The 21,401-nt window shown below is 34.5% G+C and overlaps 1 protein-coding gene across 2 annotated transcripts in view; it reads left to right on the top strand.

Moving 5' to 3' along the window:
* The first annotated feature begins 435 nt into the window (after positions 1 to 435).
* Positions 436 to 21,401, top strand: part of EMB2247 (protein EMBRYO DEFECTIVE 2247) — a 100,451-nt gene continuing 79,485 nt past the window's right edge. For both annotated transcript variants that reach the window (XM_086425754.1, XM_086425753.1), the window contains exons 1-4: positions 436 to 787; positions 870 to 954; positions 8,177 to 8,303; positions 13,239 to 13,322. In XM_086425754.1, the coding sequence (XP_086281880.1) occupies positions 646 to 787; positions 870 to 954; positions 8,177 to 8,303; positions 13,239 to 13,322 (438 nt within the window). In that variant the 5' untranslated portion in view covers positions 436 to 645. The remainder of the gene's footprint in view (positions 788 to 869; positions 955 to 8,176; positions 8,304 to 13,238; positions 13,323 to 21,401) is intronic.

Genomic DNA, 21,401 nt, shown 5'->3' with positions numbered 1-21,401 from the left:
TTACCGAATGTACTAAAACAAGTTTTGTATGAATTTATCAAATAAAACTGTCAAAAAATCTTTGAGTTTTTTGATTCAAGATAATTGTTTTGAGGTTTTAATAGCGATTTTCTATTTTCCTTGATGATTAAATACAAAAAAGTAAAAAAATAAGATTATTTGAAAAGAATTCTAAAAACTAAATTTCATTGATTCAATTTTTCACAAAACTCAGAAGGAGATGAATAAGAAGAAGAAGAGGAGGAGGAGGAGAAAAAATGAAGGAAGAAGTGGATTTTAGGTTTTTATTTTATAGGTGGTGGTGGGTGCAATAAGTGAATTATTTTATATTACAAAAATGACTTAAGTGGGTGCATTGACTCTATTTTGGATGGACAGGTGGCAATCGATGCCAAGTAATGAGTAATGGGGAATCCAAAATTGCGCCCTTCAAATTCCAAATGTAATAAGGCAATGTGCTACCGCGTTATCTCTGGAGAGTCTTACTCTGTCAACTCTCTTTCAGCCACTGAAACAGCATCCATTCCACCATTCACCAAAAGCCAATTAGGGTTTATTTAAGTTCTTGGAATCAGAGTTTAAATTTTTTTCTTCCCTTTTTTATCTGTGAAATGAAATGTTTTTGAGTTTCATTTGGAACTTTTGATGCTTCCTTCAATGGCGTTATCAAATCCATCCTTGTTATCCACACGTTCCGTTTACAGATTAAATCCTCTTCTCTTCTCTCGATGGAGACGTAGTAGAATCAATCTTTATCGTTGGAATTTCAGCCCTAGATTTTTTGCAGGTAACATTCATATTCTTTTTTTTTTTACCTTCCATAAGTCATCTGTTCCATTTATATTCCCCATTTTTTGTTTCTTCTCCAGCGGCGGCATCTGAAAATGGCGTTTTTACCTCTCCCGAGATGTCAAAATCGTTCGATTTCAATGCCGAGGAACGGATATATAATTGGTAATTCTTTTGTAAGAATCTTCTTTACTTGTTAAGAGAATGATTAGATGAACATGGGTAAATTTTGTTTACATTGTCAGATTGAATGGTCTATCAAAATACTCTAAATTGGTACCTTATAGAAATATCCTAAATATACATTCTTGAATTGAGCATTTGATGGAAGCTTTGAATTGGGTGAATATCAGTGGGAACGATGAAGATATCACACTCTATAGTTTATTTGGCCCATGATACATCCTTGGACTAAATAAGATGTCTGCATAATCTTTTGGCAGTTCTCTCTTTATTGAGCTTGTTAGAGCGAGAGTTGAACAATTAACATAAATACCTTGTAGTAACTCCTTATCCGAAGTGAATTGTTTAGTTTTTGTGCGTTGTAGAAGGATCTGGTAATTTGAAAATGACTTTGTGTTTCAGAATGACTTTATAGTTGCAGAGCAACTCCAACCGTCATTTAAAACTTCAAATATAGAGGCCTAGGCAACCGAACCAAACTCCAACCGTTCTTTATTTTGAAGGAAGTCCCTTTAAATCACTATTCATTGCCTCATATTTGACGAGGAGAGAGAAGATTTGAAGCTCCACCTCTATCACTATTCACCTTTTCCAATAAATCCTATTGTGTCACATTTTTTGTGTGTAAATTTCAATTCTAGCCTCCTCTTTTTTTGTAACATGATTTAAATGTCACTTTTGCCCCTTACAAATTTTTAAGTTTTTTCATTTAATATTTTAAAAATCAACCAAATCAATTAATCGATCAAGCTCGATGAAATTTTTTCAGAAATTATTTTTGATTGTGAACCACCAATTTTGCAAGATTTTCTTGCTTATGAAAATAAATTAATGTAATTAATATCTTATTAAATATAAGATGATCCAACCAAATTAAACATACCTTTGTAATGTTCGGAGAGTGTTTTAATTTTTAATTGGGGTTTGATAAATAATTTAAGAACTGGAGCGCCATAGGTTAAAGTTGGGGTGGCAATAGCAATTCTCTTATTATTTTTTTCTTTTAATTGGAGTATAATAAGTAAAAGTTGGAGTGCCAATAGCAACACTCTTTTTATTTTACATTTTACATATATATATATATATATATATATATTTTAATGTGTTTGAATAATGTTTTAGACTTTAGAGTTATGACTAGTGATTTGAAGGTGGAACCTATTTGAATAGAAAAGTGGCTTGGAGCCTTTATTTGGAAGAAGATGCCAATTTGAAGGCAACTTTTAAAGTTCTCAATTGGAGTTGCTCTAAGGATTTATTTTGTGATAAAACAAAAATGTGGAAACAACTATAACTATATAACTCATGGCCTTAATAACAACGATTGAAAGAAAGATAGAAAACAACATTGGGTTTTTCATTAGACAACTAAAGGCCATAGAAAAACAAATTCCATGTTTGGCTTGAAAATTTCTGGGGTCATGGTGGTGGGTGACAATTGTGCAAAGGATATTGTGGTGGAGAATTATGGGAATCTATACTCGAAATTAGCATTAGACAAGGAAATCCCTTTTTTGGATAATCTTCATTTTGATCAAATTAGCCCAAAGTAGAAAGTTTGGTTAGAGAGAACATTTGATGAAGAATATTTTTATTTGATTGGTTTGATTGTAAATGAAATCCTTGAATATGGGAGCCTCTGGTCTAAATTCTTTATGGATTTTTTTGTTTGAAAATCATATTGGGAGGTTATCAAAGTTGTTCTTTGGTTGTTGTCTAGAGATTTCTAGAACAAGGAATACTTAGACGATTATTCCAATAATGCTCTTGTAGCATTGGTGCATGAGAAATAGGGATTGAGGATATCTTTGACTTGAAGTTGATCAACCTTTTTGGAGATACATGAGAAATAGGGATTGAGGATATCTTTGACTTGAAGCTGATCAACCTTTTTGGAGATACATGAGAAATAGGGATTGAGGATATCTTTGACTTGAAGCTGATCAACCTTTTTGGAGATACATAGATCATACCTAAAATGCTTGCATTGAAGCACAAATCTGTAATTCCTATTAGATTGGTTCCAAATAAGGACGTTTTGTTAGGGGAAACAATCTTAGATGGGGTCTATCACTCATTTTTGAGCTTCTGTTCCTTTTACGAGGCTACATTTCATCATCCTTGTGTCATTCAAAAAGTAAGCTAAAAAGTTAGTCAAAAGTGGTAAGACATAGAACTAATTATGATCTTGGGTAGTTTGTCACCCTCACGGTAAATTAGGAAAAAAATTATAAAAAATTTCAATAAATTATGTAAACATCTATATCATATAAAAGATTAATAAAACTTTATGAGATTCAAGTAAAAAACTTCAAATCTTTATTAAAAATGTAAGTTAAAAATTATAAATTACAAAGCATACTCTTTAATAAATCTGATTTGCATCATATTCCACACAACAACCATCCCTAATCTATTGGGGAACATCATTTGGGTTAGAACCGTTGCCTTTGCCATCATCATGTCCATTCTCATCATCATCTGAATCGTCACCTTCTTCTACATACATCTCTTCCTCTTCTAATCTCACTAACATCTCATCTACTCCCAATGGTTCTTTAGCTTCATCTTCATCCTCTTCCTCTTATATCTTGTCTTTGTCTTGTAATCTTGAGTGTCCTCATTTTCTTCTTTGGCTTGAGTTTTTTCCAGGTGTCGGTGCAAAAGTTGCTTGTTCAACTTGGGCTAAGTTAAGTTTTCTCCTTCAAACACTGACTCTTCTCGTGCATTAGTGATATCCCGGATTCTCCTTCCTTTGCTTGAATCTTTCATGCAATTTTTGATTATATTGCACGAAGACCAAATCATTGAGCTTCTTCTGCTCAAGTCTGTTTCTCTTCTTTGTATAAATCTGTTCAATGCATAATAAATTATAACTTAAATTAGTAACTAGTAACTAGTAACTAGTAACTACTAACTAACAACAAGTAACAAGTTAAGTTGTTAATTTGTTGTACCATCTCAAATGTGCTTCAATTATGTTCGCATCCTGATGCCGAACATGTTAGGCCAAGTATTCTAATAGCGAATCTCTTCAAGGCCGGATCTTTTGTAATTGGATCAACTCCATAAGTGGACCATCAATTGGCTGTATTTAATTATAAGTTATAAGTATTTTAATTTTAAAATACAAAGTACAAACAAAAACAAAATATTTATTTAATTTTTTCTAATTATTTATACTTGGAATTACAATCTTGTATCGATCTAGTTGCGATGAGATCCTATCTTGTTCTTCTTGCGTTGGAATTATTTTTTCCAAGACATCAAGGAATCCAATCATATATGTCGAAGCCGCCTCATTAGGATTGGTGGATTGGAAGTATACGGCTGGATTAAGGATGTAGGTAGCCGAATATAAGGCATATGACATTTGGCTGCCTCATTTCTTATTTATAATATCAACTACTTTATTATAATTTCTTTCTCTATATTGATTATTTCCCTTAATTTTGTCAATTACTTTTTCCATAGTCATAAATATAACCCATGGGTGGCTTTTCATCTCCATGTACTAATCTAAGCATAGTAATTAAAGGCATGAAATCTCTAAGTGCTTTAACAATACCCGTCTAAAAGTTTTGGGACAGGATAATTTGTGCAATCAATTTGCCTTTGGGCTTTTTAGACCAAAGCCCATTGTTCCAATTCGTTGAAATTACAAAGCTTCTAAGTTCTGCCCTTTTCCCATGAAGGCTTTGTAGTGTTAGAAAGGCAGCAGCAAAACATGTTATTGTAGGTTTAAGTATTGCCATTTATATGAGTACACATTTTTTGTAAAAGTAAATCATGTTTATATATAAAAACAACTACTTTTCTAGTTTTAGCTACAGTATGTTTATGCAATTTACCTATATCTTCTAATATGAGAGCTATGTAATGTGCTGCACATGGCGATTAATATAAGTGAGGCATCTTAGCCATTAAGAGGCGGGCGTCAACATTGTTCATTACAACTTGGACAACATGTTCATCACTAGTTTCATCAATTGTTTTATCGAACAATTGAAATAAATACTCGGCCATATGAGAATGGGCCGAAGCATCCATAGATTTAAGGAACATTGTTCCTGTAGAACAATTAATTGAAAAGTTAATTATTGTTCGGCCGGTTGTATCTGTCCATCCGTCGGTCATTAGAGTATATTCATAGGTTTTCCAAGATTCTCCATATTCAGTAATTAAACTTTGGATAAACTCTACCTCCTTTCTTAGACATGGTTCTCGTATTTAATGGTATGAAGGTGGTCTGAGGCCAGGTCTCAATTGACCAGTCGCTTCCACCATTACTTTGAAGCTTTTAGTTTAACGATGTTGAAAGCAATATCGGCTTGGTATAACCATTTAGCTATGTACTGAATGGTAGTTTTCCTATCCTTAGTACTACGTTCTATGGTTGTTTGAACTGGATCTTTACCTTTTGCTCTTTGATCGACCACATCTTTTGGATGTGGTCTACACCATTTATCAAGTGGACCACGTGCTCGAGCTCTTTTAGTAGCTCTTCGTGGGGGAGGAACCGATGGTCCACTACGTCCTGCTGACGTAGGAGGAGTATCATATGCGACGATGTCATCGTCGTCCTCATCAATCCCACCACCTTCAATTTAACTTTCTAAGTTCATTGCATCAACTTGTTTTTTACTAGAACTCTTATCCATGTATTCCATGATCTTTCTTCGGATTTTGGGTGTATGTCACATGCCCTTGCATTTGATCCCGACATATGTACTAGATGTTGTTTGTAGCATGCAATGCCACCTTGGCTTATGTAGCCGCATAACTCGCACACAACTTGATTTTTTTCGTTTGCACTACAATAATGCTCGAGGAAGACATGATGGTGGTATTAGTAATATTGTGATAGTGAATGTGTGATATAAATACGTAATGTTCTAAATTCTAATGCGTGAATGTGTGAGTGTGACTTTGTTCTAATTTAAAACTTCTAAGTTCTAACTTCAAAGCTCTAGGTAATCCAAATGTGAGTCAAAGTATGTTCTAATCCAACTTCTAAGTTTCTAGCTTCTAACTAAGTTATAATTTTTAACTTACTACTAACAAACTAACAAGTAACAAAGTAACAATAACAAATTAACACAATTAAAAAAAATACATAAATACCTCAAGAGTGAAGAGTTGAGATTGAGAAGATAAGATTTGATATTGGAATGAAATAAAGATGATGGTGAGTTGATTTGAGAGTTGAGATGTGAAACTTGAGTTTTGAATTGAGAAGATGATGATATTGAATTATTGATTGCTTTGAATGTTTGATTAATGATGATGATTGATGATGTATTTAATCTTGATCTTGATTTCTTGTATTGTTGTACTTGTATACTTGTATTCTTGTTTCTTGAATCTTGAGTCTTGATCTGGAATGTTTGATGATGACTGGTGATAATGATTTATTGCTTTGAATCTTTATCTTGGCTTTGGGAGTTGAGAGTCTTGAATCTTAGAGAAGATAGTAGAGACTAGAGAAGAGAATAGAGAATATGTAGTAGTAGAAGTATGGTGGGGGGGGGGGGGGGGGGGGGGTATTTATAGGAAAAAGTGGAGTTTAAAACAAAAAACCAAAAAAAATTCTATGTCCAACGGTCATATTTCTAACCGTTGGACGTTATGCCATCGCATACTGTACAAACAACATATTTTCACATGTGTGAAAATATGTTTGGAAATCACATATGCGATTGCATTTGACAACACTGCTTAGAATCACACAAAGGAAAAACAACCTATGCATTGGAATCACACCAAGGAGAGAATGGCTTCATACCGTGGAGATCTCTTAGAAAAACCTGGAGAGAATGAGTTCACGTCAAGGAGAGTTCTCTTTGAGAATCCTATGATTTTTTTCTTTTTCTTGTAATAATTAATCTAAAATAATGTCTTTACAACTGTTATATAAGATTCAAAACCTTAAAATTAATCTCAACCATTAAAAACAATCAATGGCCAAGATTAAAATTTAACTCAAATAATCTTAATTAGTATGGCACTTACCTTAAATAAAACGAAACTAGCTCCAGTATTAAGTATTAGAGAGCTTGTATGGCCACGCCAACTTTTGCTAATGCCAGCCCAAGATGTGTGCTAATTCTTTGGTGATTAACATATGAATCAGGGTGGTGTTAACAAAAGTTGGCGTGACAATAGAATCTCTCTAAGTATTAACTACTGTTAAGATTAAAACAGAAATTTCCAGCCAATAAATAAAATACCTACAGTACCCAAAATGCCATAGGTAACAAAAGAAAAACATCCTAACTAATAGGCTGGCTGTTCAGTTCCTTATTGGGCTAAATATATATAATAAAAGTGGCCCAAATGGCTCCAATGACGTCCTCATAAAAATCAACTCTCTTTTTGACATTTTCCTTGCTGCAATCAAATACCAAATTTCATTTTCTGTAGGAATTTATTTTCTTCCAACCATTTTTCTCTTGAAAATGAATTCTGTGCAATCATACAGACCCTTAGATTATTTTAAGAGAGGCTATATTGTTTGAATGTAACTTGCAAGCTATGGAATAATGGAAAGTTAGTTATAAAATTATATGATTTTATTATTTTAGACACTCAAACTTTAAACATGTATATATAAGGAAGACAATTGATGGTCAAAGTGTGATTTGGGAAAATAGTTAAGCAGTCACTAGTTTATATTCAATTAAACTCACACTTGAAATCATAAGCAGGCCAATATATTTAATTTGCTGCACTTTTAAGAGAGAGAGTTTTGCCCCTATTCAAGGAATATGCCCAACAATCATCTCAAAGTAGTGTGTTGACCTGGTGATGATGAATGTGCTTCAATGTTCAAGACAAATAACTTTTGGTTACATTTACATAGATATTTAATTTCCCGTTCTTATCATGTCATTCTAAGGTCAACAGTGGTGTACATAAGTGATCTCTGTTGTTTAGTCTGATGTCACATTGGGTTCTTAATATACACTTTCTACTTGGAAAATCATTATGATATACGATAATTTTTTTAATCTATAGCTTTGTACAATGATACATGTACGTTCTTGCAAGTTCATTTTATTGATGGGTGCATACATATTGTTCATGTTTGCATGCTCATGTTTCTGTGAACTCTAAAGAAATGAGCATCTGAATAGGATGGGCAGTGATGGTTCTATATTGGCTTGCAATCATCATCATTAATGTGACTGAGTGTTTGACTTAGGTGGGAGTCTCAAGGGTATTTTAAGCCAAGCTCTGATTGCGGGGGAGACCCTTTTGTGATTTCCATGCCTCCTCCTAATGTTACTGGATCACTGCACATGGGCCATGCAATGTTTGTCACTCTCGAGGTTGGAAAAGTGAATGCTTTAGTATTTTGCTTGTTTAAAGTTTAAATAGAAGTATATGTTTTATTGATACGTCATACCTTCTCATTCGAGTGATCAATGCATCAATCTTTTTTATTCACTGAGACAATCCCTGTAAGCATATACATTAATGGTTGTTATTCCTGCAGTGACTTAGATTCATGGTCATAATTTATCAATAATAATTTATACTTAACAAAAAATATCATGGTAATTGCATTTTACAATGAAACTTCATTTTTGTTGTTTCAAAGGAAGCTTACTCTATTTATAAGAAAGGGAAAAAAATGAAGCTTGGTTTCTTGTAATTGGTATTTAATGTTTTAACAGATTGGATGGATACATTTTGCTGCTTTAGGGACTGAATGGGCATTAGATGGTTGTAAATAGAATTGAAACTTAATTCTCCATTAATCTGCTTCCAAAATTTACCTATTAATTTTAGAGAGCTTCTATTGCAACATTGAGTTTTACTAATGGCACCCCAAAATGTGTACTAATTCTTTTGTGATTAACATATGAATTGGGGTGGCATTAGCAAAAGTTGGCGTGGCAATGTAAATTATCTAATTTTATCTGTCAAAATAGTATTCGAACGGTATCACCAAAATGACCACTCTGAGCCTCTGAAAAATGCCTACACCTAGACTTGAAAAATATAGACTAAATTTGACTTGAAAATATAACTTTTTTTTTGTTATGAACCAGAATATATATATTTGAGTCAAAACTAGATGAAGTGTTGCATATTAATTTTATCATGAAAGACGATGGATTCGATAATTGTAATATCCAAATTTATGTGTTGTTATTTTATTAATGAAAGCCAGCCATGTAAACTACTGAGACACACCTAAGAACTGGATTCCGTTGGAATCAACTAGTGCTATTCCCGAGATCTGTTGATGCAGGATTTCAAGAATTTCATTTGATTTCTTTCTTAGACTCTAGTTTCAGCTTTTCAGGTATGCTATGACAATAAAATTATCTATTATCTTGAAATCTTGGTTAATGATCATGATTTCTATGAAAATTGTTATACTTGGATCTTTATACCCCTTAAGGTCATTGCATTCTCTTGCAAAAGGTATAAGTTATGCATTTTCTTGAATATGAACGAAGGCAACCTAGGGAATGACCATCGCATTTCCATTTAAGAAAATTTCTTGCCATTCAGGATGTGTTGCATTTCAACAAGGGGACGTTGGTACTGTTCTTTTGAAACCCCAGTGCTTGGACCTTGAAATCACAGGAGTATCACATTATTGGGGTTTTCAAATATTATTGCAGTAGGAAGGGAGGAAATGATGTTTGGGTGGAATGGAAGTTTGGATGGGAGGGAGATGAAGTAAATCTCAGAATGGTTACTTGATAACATTTTTTTTTGATCATTAAAAAGAAAAATTTATTAACGGGGGTGGTCGAGATGATCTAAAACCCAAAGAAAGTACAAAGGAAGCAAAATAAAAACAAACAAAAAACAAGCACAGTTACGAACTACCCGTAAGATTGCAAACCCAATCCCACCTACCCAAGAGGTTTTCAAAATAAATCCCTCTCGTTTCAATGAACACTGAGCTCCAACGATCACCTCATGGATATCATGAACACCAAGCTCAATGATCACCTCGTGGATATCATGTTCCTTATTCTCAAACGTCCTACCATTTCTTTCACGCCACAAACCCCAACAAATTGCAAAGGGAAGAATTGCCTAGAACTTTCTCTTAAAAACGCTTAAAAACCCACTCCCCACTGAGACCAACACTCAAACACACTTGGAGGGACAAGTATCTCTTCATGTCCTTCAGCCTAATAACATACTTTTCTCTATTACACCTCAAGTATTTGGGTGCACTTCTTGATGTTATTTTCTTTGAAAATGTTCCATACTTTAGTGCTACATCTACTTTAGTGGACCCATCTCCTATAGTGTTGCCTTCTCTAGTTTTTTCTTCATCTTCGCCAATGCTTAAGGTTTACACTCGTCGGCCTCACCCTCTTCCATTTTTGCCGACCTCCTCATTGGATCCAGGTATATCTTCTCCTACCTCTACACATATACCAATCCTTATTCTTTCTATTTCTGACTCTCACTTGCATATTGCCATTTGCAAAGATAAGCGGGAGTGTGTGATTGATCATCATATTACCCAGTTTGTTTCTATCAGGGTTTTTCTTCTTCTTATCAGGCTTACTTTGCAGCTACTGATTCTATTCGCGTTCTTCAGTGTATAATAGAGGTTTTGCGAGACCCGTAGTGGACTAGAGCTATGACTACTGAGATGGATGCTTTGTAAAAAAATAATACCTGGGAGCTTGTTACCCTTTCATTTGAGGAAAGGACTGTTGGTTGCAAATAGGTTTTCACTATCAAATATCTCTCCAATGGGACTGTTGATTGGTATAAGGCATGCTTTATTGCTAAAGGGTTTACATAAGCTTTTGAAAATTTTTTTGGCGCCATGTTTTTGCTCTGGTTGTCGAACTTTCCAAACTTCGACTTCTTATTTCTTTAGCTGCATGTCACTCATGACCACTTCACCAACTCGATGTGAAGAACACATTTTTGAATAGTGATTTGATTGAGATTATTTATATAGACCCCCTTCTGCGTTTCATCTTCAAGGGGAGTATTCTGGGAAGGAATGCCGTCTTCTTAATCTCTGTATGACCTGAAATAGTCCCTGCAAGCTTGGTTTCAGCGTTTTTCTGAGGTTATTTTCTCTATAGAGTTTTCCAGATGCCACTTAGATCATACTTACTTTATTTGTCGAGGAGTGGATGATTGTTGTATCATTATCTTGGTTTATGTGGATGATATTATTGTGACTGGTAATGATGCACAATGGATTGACAGAGTTAAGATGTTATTGGATCGTACTTTTGAGGTTAAGGACTTGGGTCCACTCAAGTACTTCTTGACGATAGAAGTGGTTCGCTCTTACCGTAGTATTTCACTATCTTAGCGTAAATACACATTGGATCTTCTTCAGGACACTGGGATGCTTGGTTGTTGTCCTGCTTCATCTCCTATGGATCAGAATCACTGTCTTCAGGCTGACTCTAGTGATCTTTTATCGGATCTTCTTCTTATTGGAGACTTGTAGGTCATCTGATTTATTTGACTAACACTAGACTAGACTTGTCCTTTGCGGTTAGTGTGGTCACTCAGTTCATGCAGAGTCTGCATACTTCTCATCTTGATGTCGTTTATTGTATTCTTAACTACTTGAAGTCGCGTCTTGGTCTTTTCTACTCATCCACTGCTTAGATGCATTTGTCTTGTTTTGCAGATGCTAATTATGCTGGTTCTCTTATAGATAGGAGATCTACCTCTGGTTTTTGTATTTTTTATGGTAATAATCTTATCTCGTGGAAAAGTAAGAAACAGCATGTGGTTTCTTATTCTTCTACTGAAGCTGAATATCGTGTTATGGCCCTTGACATGTGTGAGTTAATTTGGCTTCGATCTTTGCTAACGAAGTTGGGATTTCCTATTTCCAGTTCTTCTACTTTGTTTTGTGACAATAGGTCTGCTATCATGCTTGATTCTAATTCAGTCCTTCATGAACGAACTAAGCATATTGCGGTTGATTTTCACTTTCTTAGGGAGAAAGTTCGATCTGGTGATCTTCAGATAGTCTTCATCTCTTCTTCAAATCAACTTGTTGATATGCTTACGAAGTTTGTCGGTCCTTCATCATGAATGTTGACCTTGTCAAGCTGGGTTTAGTTGATATATTTACCCCAGTTTGAGGGGGAGTATTGGAAAAAATATAGTTATTTTAGTCCTAGTTGATTAGATATTAGATTTATTTTCGTGTTTCTTATTGTAAGGACTTTTTAGTCTTTTTGACTCTTTGATTATTATAAATTCCTGCCAAGTTCTTTGAGATTTGATGATTTCTATTCCATTATTCTTCTTAAAGGACCATCGTGATGAAGTTCATTACAAATGCTTATAACTATAATTTATGGGAACACTTTTTGGTGCATATTTTCTTGGGACATGAATTGCAAAGACCTTTTTTTTTGAAAATATGTACTAAAAAGTCCCTTCTAAAAAAATATACTCTTTAGTACCCAAATTATCAAATTTAGTCTAAAAAGGATTTTTGAAGCGAAAATACCATAATTACCCTTTCAATGATTTTTGAAGTTTAAAGAAACATGTTTATTTGAGAATATTTGAGCTACTCCTGTGTTTTATAATTAATGACATGCCCCTTAACTTTGATCATCTCTTATAGTTCAATTTAAAAAGATAAACTTGTTTCACTTGCCAAAACTAGTAATCTTTAAATCAAATAGATGATGATGACTTCACCAATGATGATGATGGAGATGGGTATGATCATTCATTAAACTGATTTGGTCTATGCATATTAGATTTATTAAAATATATTAATAATTTTAAATAATTAAAATATAATTTTAAAACTCGACTTGAATGTTCATCGAATTGATTCAACTAAAAAATTAGCAAGTCAACACAAATGAGTCAAATAAAATTATATTGAATTTAGTTTTTAATAAATAGAATATTTATTTGTATTTTTCATAGAAATATTAATAACTAAATAAATTGGTCAAGTTTTTTATTTGACTCCCTATATTTTTAGATCAAACAGTTTGTAAAGTTGTTAAAAGGGTATTTCAGGTATTTTTCTTAAAAAAAATCTTCAAAAGATCCTTAATAGACTAATATTTTATTAAGAGGGGCTTAAATGGTCCGAATTCTTTACTAGGGGATTGTTTGGTACATATTCTCAATAAAGAGTCCTTCAGAGTCATTCTCCCTATTTTCTTTTAGTTGGTAGTAATGTTTGTTAATCTTGTAAAAACATTTATTGCCTTGCTTTCATTTTCTATGATAAAGTTGACCCCTTATTGTAGTATGGTTATTTTTATTAGGATATTATGGTTAGATACCATCGTATGAAGGGAAGACGTACACTTTGGGTTCCTGGAACGGACCATGCTGGCATTGCTACTCAGGTTTTTCTTTTTCCTGAACTTTGTATTATATGCAGCTATGTTGGTTTTGCAACTTTCTTTTGGTAATGCTGTATGTCTTGGTTTTAATTGTTGTAATTCTATTAACATCCCTTTTGAATCTTCTTTGAACCATATATCTAATCTAGTAATCTATCAAAAAAAATATATCTAATCTAATATGATTTAGTTTGTTAGTAATACATGTAGTTTTTTTAGCCTCTTTGTTTGTCCGTCAAGAAATCTAATCCAACACGTGGTATAAGATACTTATCCCTTAAATTTGTGTATGTTCAACGCATAAAGAAAGGGTTTGACGTAAATCAAGAGGTCTTTAGCGGGACCAAAAACTGGGAAAGAGAAATCCCACCAAAACACCGAGATTCCTGTTTCCCACTTTAGTGAACTCTGATTTTTCTTCAAAAAAAAGAGGTTTTATTTATTTTTTCCTAATTCATTGCAAAGGCTAGAGAAAGCCTCACATAGTCAAACTCTCATTTCTATTCTCAAGCCACGTCTCTTCATCCCTCTTTTTCTCTAACTCCCTTTTTTTCTTTGAGAAACACTTTCCTTACTAGCTTAATAAGATTTTAAGCCCTACTAAGGGTCATTTTGCTCAAATGGATTACCATATTAGCAATCTAACACCATAGCCCTTTAAATTTCATTGAAAAACTTAGATTCAAAAAAGAAAATTTTTAAAAAATAGTTTCTTTTTGGCTTGACCCAAGTTTTGAAAATGGACGGCTACTGAACTTCCAACTTACTCCAAAATTTAAAATTGAAATTCAACGGTGAAAAATAACTTTTTTTTTATATTTTTGTTTTCAAGGTTCATAGAATTTTATCCTCTACAACTCTGAAAGCATCATATCATTTTTTTTTAATGTTACAAGGTGAGCCCAAGGACCCTTAGTATGGCTAGTTGGGCTCTTTTTCTTTCTCCCTCTATCTTATCTTCTTCATTATTCACTCAGTCCATCTCTCTCTCTCTCAACATGGCTTGATTCATGTTCATATGATTATGTTATTTGCATGCAAACATGTATATAGTGCTAATATATGTAATTTTATACTTGATTATTTAATTAAGCCCAAATTAATTACAAGCTTTGATTAATTCAAAATTCAGTATGATTAATTTCATTTATAAATTCAAAATTTTAATGGGTTTGAATTATCTTTATTGTTGCAAAGAATTTTTTGTTGGCCAATAAATTGAGTGATTTTCCAAAGCATGATGATGAAATATTTATTATGTTTATTAGAATATAAATTTTAATTAAGATTTTATTTTGGAACTAAAATTTAATATCAAATTTGAATTTTAAATATTTACTACAGCAAAGTAGACTTGCATCAATTTCAGATAAACAATATGTAGACTAAATTCATATCTGTCAAACAAACAGTATGCAAATTAGTCTGGCTTAGGATTTACTATCACAGGATAAAGAAAATCCAATTTAGGATATGTAAGACAAATTTTTTCGTGGAAAAACAAACCCTAAAGGTTTAATGTTCGAGATACAAAACTTTTGTATCCTCCCCATTTGTTCTCCCACTAGTCACAATTTTATCATAGATTGCCTTAATTATTCAATATATCCACTTGAGACTCTTTTCTCCCCAATACCACTAAATTGACTTTCTTAGTCAACAAAAACATTTGGAGATTCATCTTTTCTTTGATCTTCTCCGTTTTTCTGAGTGGAAAGTTTGCCTTGGTGTTTGATCTCCCTATCATAAAACCAAACTGATTCTATGATCTTTTTCCCATAATTTCATAAGCTTAATGCACTGTAGTGAAATTTTTTTGTCTTCTTTGTTGTATGTGTAGGCGCTACGGTATTTTTTCTTCATTTATTTGGCGTCTTTAGTCTTCAAAATATTATTGAATAATGTAGTTAGCCAGGAAAGTCCAATACTTCACTGTATTTCTATTTGATATAGTTCTCCAATTGCTTCAGTTTTTGTTTCTTCTTAGTATGTTAATGACTTTGTCTATATTCCTTATGCTTTTTGGTCACATAAAAGAAACACTAGGAAGAGTAAAACACTTAAAAATAAAAAATAGAAGCGATTATATTATGATAGATTGTTGATTGTATAATTTTTTTTTTCAAGTATGTTTGACTTATGATAGATGTTGATCCTTGTTAGTGGATATTTTCAACATCTTCACCATAAGTGTTTTCTTGAAAATGGTAATCATGAGGGAAGGGTTGTTGTGACCAAGAGCGGGGTGAATTGGTCTTAATCACCAAAATCAGGGAATCATCTAAAGAGCCGATTAGGTTCAAAGCAATCTACTAAACTTTGAAACACTATGAATGATGTTGAGTCACCAAGACTCAATCAATAATTCATACAACTTGCAAAAATTCGCTAAAAGTTACCAGCCAAAACCAGAAAGATTAAAACCTATAGGTAAAAGGAAGAGGAGGGAGGGAGGAAGAGGCCCAAATTCGGCAAGTTGAGAAAACTAGTGAAAATCCTTAGGGTTTGAGAGTTGGAGAGAGATTTGTGAAGAGGGAAAAATTAATTATTTCTCGCCTTTCATTGATTTATTACTTACAAGAATAATTAATTACAAATATGCTATTACATTAGACTATAATTACAGCAATGCCATTGAGAGCTTGAACTTATAGGTTTACCATGCCCATCTTGCCAAAGAACTCTTGAAGGCGAAAGGGCCCAAGGGTCTTAGTAAAGATGCCAACTGTATAGAGGGGTGTATATATGGGAAAAAAGTGAGTGTCAACTTTGATATGCTTGATCTTCTCATACAGGATTATGTTGGATGCAATATTAATTGCTGCTTGGTTATCACAATACAATGTCATAGGCGTTGTTACGGGAAATTTCCTACCTTAGCTAATAATCCTCAATCCTACTAGCTCACAACATCCCTGAGCAATAGTTCGATATTTGATTTCAACACTCGATCGTGAGACAACTGGTTACTTTGTTACTCTTCCAAATGACTAGTTTGGCACAAAAAAAAAAAAAAAAACCCGATGTAGATCATTTATCAGCAGCATTGGTAGCCCAATTAGCATCCGGGTATCCCACTACGTCTAGGTGACCATGTCTAGCATAAAGGAGCCCAAAATGGAGACTCAAGATACCGCAGGATATGATGAACAAACTCAAAATGATGTTTATGTGGCGAGTGCATGAACTGACTCACAACATTGACAACATGATTGATGTCAGGATATATGATGGTAGTATAAATCAACTTACCAAGAAGTCATTGATACATCCATGGTTCGGTGAAGCATGAAGAAGATGATTTAGTTCCATAGGAGAAGAGGCAATGTGAGCTCCCAACTTCCCCCTTTCATTGAGGAGATCAACAACATATCTTCTTTTGGATATGAAGATGCCTTTAGAGGATCAAGCAGCTTCAATCCCTAAGAAATAACTAAGTGGTCCAAGATCCTTGATCTAAAGGGCTTGGCTATGACCTCTTTCACATGATTGATGAAGGAGGCATCATCTACTGTAATGATGATATCATCTGCATACACAAGTAGGATAGTACGACCCTCCTATCGCGAATGAACAAACACAGTGTGATCAACATGGTAATGTTTGATACCAATATGGAGTATCGTACTGCTAAATTGCTCAAACCAAGCGCAAGGTTATTGTATAAGGCCATTATATAGTCTTCTTCAGCTTACCCACTTTACCTTGCTCCCCCCTTAAGCTGAACACTGGAGGAAGATCCGTTTAAACCTCTTCTGCAAGGTCATCATGAAGAAAAACGTTCTTCCCATCAAGTTGAGAAGAGGCTATCCTTGATTGGCCATAATAGAGTGGAAAACCCTACTGAGTTAAGTTTGACAACTAGAGCAAATGTGGCTGTATGATCAACCCCGTAAGTCTGTGAAGCCTTTTGCAACTAGGCATGCCTTATGGATCTCCATGATATTTAACAATCTAAACCCATTTGTAACCAACAAGTTTCTTCCCATTATGTAACGAGGCAAGGTTTCATGTGCCATGTTTCTCGAAGGTTGATTCCTAACAAATAATTGCTTTCCATTCAGATTGTTGTAATGCCTCAAAAGTGAAGCGAGTAATGGGAACATTAGATAGAGCACTCAAATATGCCTAATAAGGAGAAACAACCTGATTGGATACAAAATGAGAGATAATGTGAGAAGTATATGTCCTCTTACCCTTGGGGATAACATGAAATAAGAATCAAGAATAGGAACTATAGAGAGACCATGAGAGATAAACTTAGTCAGAAGGAGGTCTTGGACACAAAGATGTTATGTTCTAACTCGTTGAGGACATGAAAGATGGTCAGGGTCGACGTGTTTAGTGACAAAAGACAATCAAGCACCCCCAGGCTAGGTCCTTTCGTAAAGTCGAGGAGGTGCCGCCTACCAAAAGAATCACACCTAAAAACAATCAAGCAGATCCAATCCAAGTGGGGCACCCCTAACAGTTTTCGGATCAGATAGTCTTACACAATGTCAAATATTTGATTAAAGCCGAGGATTCCATTATTAATAAATCATGTGATGAGAGATCAATTTTGTAAAACTTGCTGTGTAAAATAGAGATTAAAAGATAGAGATATAGACTTTTGGTAAGTCGAATTCGTTCTACAGGGACAGTTGGGATTCAAAGGTTATTCGGATTAAAACCAAAACAGATTAGTTTTAAAAACAAAACAGAGTTGTAACAGAAACTAAAATGGAAATCAACTTGAAATTGAAATTAAAACAAAAAATATAGATTAAAAATCTGAGAGAGAAGGCTTAGAGAAGTCAATCAAACCCTTGCAAATCATCCATAATGTAGATTAGTTCTAAGAATAACTCAATCCATGGAGCAAGTCATTGCTCATGGATCGGAAGGTGGAGCAATTAAATCAACGAAAGTAACTAAAAGTTATTCATGAAAATCCTAATCTGATTGAAATTGTCTAACTTATATTCTGATTCTTCACAGAGCATAGCCGTTCTTGAACTTATCTAAGTAATGGTTATCAAAGTTGAATCAGAAATAAAAGCTAGATTACCTTAATCAGAGGAGAGTTTTCAGAATAATTAACATGTAAGCAAAGTAAGAAATTAAAACTGTATTAGAGGGATGAATCTGCTCTGGCATTCTTGACCTCTCTAAAAAGAGTCTGGCCACTCATTGCAGGGTTTATAGTCGCAAAAATAAGAAAATACAGAAAATAACAGATGAAGAAGATGATGTAAAATAAAGATGCAACTTGATTCCTTCTTGAATGGTTCTCCAAAAGAGTTACAATAAGAACTAAATGATGAAATCACTCTTGTTGTTCTCACTACAATCAAAAGCTCTTTCAAAGAAGAAAACTACAGAGAATTACAGAGAGAATGAAAAATTAAAGAAGAAGAGAAGGACCCATTCTCTGAAATCAACCCTCCAATTTATAGCATTCGTAATCGGGTCATTGGGTTGATTTTTCGGATGATTTGCTTCGAAAGAACCATTCTGTTACAACCATCGAAGTGTCTAGAACATCTTGTGCAAATCTCGAGGAAAAATTCCTCGAGATCACCGCGGAGCACCAATGCCTAGCGGCGGCGGCGTGGTGACGTGGCACCCTTTTTCAGCTTAGCTTTGGCAGGTTCCTTCTTTTTTGCTCGCACGTTGTAACAATAGTTGTTACATATTTTGTTGGTTTCCGAATGTACCATTTTCACTTGAAATTAGTAACAAATTTTCATTAACTACATTAATTTGGGATTTTAATATAATTCATTATTATTTAAAGGAACTAGCATTTAAACGATGATAATCTTAGTGTAATTACGGTCCCAAAATCGAATAATTGGGATCTTATCACACCCCCAAACCTCAATTTTACTAGTCCCGAGCAAAACTTAAATCTAAACAACTCCTCTTTCGTGATGTTCCCGACTGCATTTAGCTTATGCAGTAAGCCCTTGAACCCCTAGGTTACTCCTAGTTGACAAGTTTGACTTGCGAGGGTTTGCAGTGAAAGAATATACCCACAAAATTATAACATTTTAAAAGATATCAACTTCAAAATTATTGCATATAATGACATCACACTAATTTTCAAAAATCTAGTCAAAGGTCTATTTTGAGCAGAAATTCTTTTTATTTCTCATTTTTAGAAATATCTTGAGTGTGTGAACAAATTTTTCTGATTGTAAAATAGATTTTTCGGAACAAGCTTTCCCTTCTTAATTGCTAAGATGGTTGGGTCTGCCTAAATTCTCACTCGAAACTGAACCTCCTATTTGGGATTGTGAGAAGTATGGATGTTTACTTTAATACCTCTAAGGGGCTTTATCTGTGATATTCTAGTGTACTCACGCTTTTACCATTGACGGCTTTCACCCTCCTGAACATGAGTTGGTTTTAAAAATTGGACATGAGCTCGTTTTAAAAATTCGTATGATGACAGTACATATAAAATTTTTGATGAAGGTATTTTTAAAAATATACCGAAAAATGTACAAAAATTGAAATGTGCTAACCCACTCCTAAACCTTAATTTAGCATTGTCCTCAATGATTAAAGAGTATGAATTTAGAATACACCTGAAAATGGATTTCAATACGTCGCAAATGTTGTGGATCAACCAAAATAAGTATTCTGCACAGGATGTGAAAGCTAAAAACACACCACATAGAGTTTAAGTACAGAAAACCAAACATATTGAAATAAACAAAACACACCATCACACATAATCCTACTTAACACACACCAGCACATAGCCTACAACCAAACAGTCTACTCGGAATCAGAACTAGTTGCAGCCCGAGCACGAGCACGAGCAAGTGCACGCTTCTCCTCGTTATATGCTAATAACTGACGTTGCTTTTCAATGATGATCTGCTGATCATCCTTAATTGCTTTTTGGCCTTCTTGAATTTTCTTGTAACGTGAGTTGACCTTTTTCAAGCCTTTGAAAATTTTAAAGAAAGCCGTATGGTGGCTTTTTTGAGGCATTTGTGCGAGCCAAGCGTCATCATCAAAATCTGGACTTGGAGTACTAGTCTCCTTCTCTGTATGCTCATCAAATTCTTCTCCTGCTCTTCCATACCCATGCGGACTGTCATGGTCTTCCTCCTGCAGAAATTCTGGCTTCCACAAACCTTGTACACAAGTTTTGAAGGCGTGGCCTCCCAAAAATTATTTGATACGGATGATAAAACCCTTGTGGTGCTAATCAGCAAGAGAAACACCTAGACGGTGTTGGAGGAGGCGGCAACCTAGGTGAGAAAGGATTAAGGATCGGTGTTTGTTGGACAAGGTATCGATGAGAGATTCTAAAAGAAGACGGTTTATGCAAAACGTGGAATCTCTTGTTTGGATGGCATGAAGGAAGTACACATGTTTGTTGTACAACAAAGTAGAGTTCTGAGTGCCAAGGATATTATTGGCAAGTCTATGCCAACACAGATATTGGTCTTTGAAAAGACTACTCGATTTAAGTGCATCATCTTTGATACGAATACTAGCGGTTGGAAGGCCTAAACGTGTAAAATATTAATTGAAAGTGTAAAGTGGCATGCACATACCCGACTCAACTAGAGGAATTCCAAGAACTGCTTCAATGTCGGATCCGTCAATGGTAAATTCTATACCATTAAATTTGACTTTGATGGACGGAATTGAAGGAGAGGCGGAGATGAAGGAACGGTAAAATGTACGAATGGGCTCCTCGTTAAATTGTTCATGGCCATTATAAAGGAGAGGGCCCCATCCACGCCGAACAATTTCATTACCAAGCCAAGTTCCGGGAACACCTTCGTAAGCATGGACTATAGCCGTTTCGGGAAAGATTGAGTGGGTTCTCCGAGCCATCAAAACAATAAAGGAGACAAGGCGAAGATGCTCAAAATTTTTGAGCGTGATCGGCCTCAAGATGACCGCGGTGCGGTCATGCTTAGCCGCGGTACAGTGACGTGGTAGCGGAGCGCGGTCAGATTTCGGCGGCGTGGTCACTTGATGTAGGTGATCGTTTTGGTAGTTTTTTGAAATTTTTGTTTGGACTTGGTGGTGGAGTAAAGAAGAAAAATGGAAGAAAGAAGAAATGGAGGC

The sequence above is a fragment of the Akebia trifoliata genome, chromosome 15, assembly GCF_017979445.1.
Source record: "Akebia trifoliata isolate Shusen 1 chromosome 15, ASM1797944v1, whole genome shotgun sequence".
In the NCBI taxonomy this organism is placed as follows: Eukaryota; Viridiplantae; Streptophyta; class Magnoliopsida; order Ranunculales; family Lardizabalaceae; genus Akebia; species Akebia trifoliata.
This window is presented reverse-complemented; position numbering and strand designations above follow the sequence as displayed.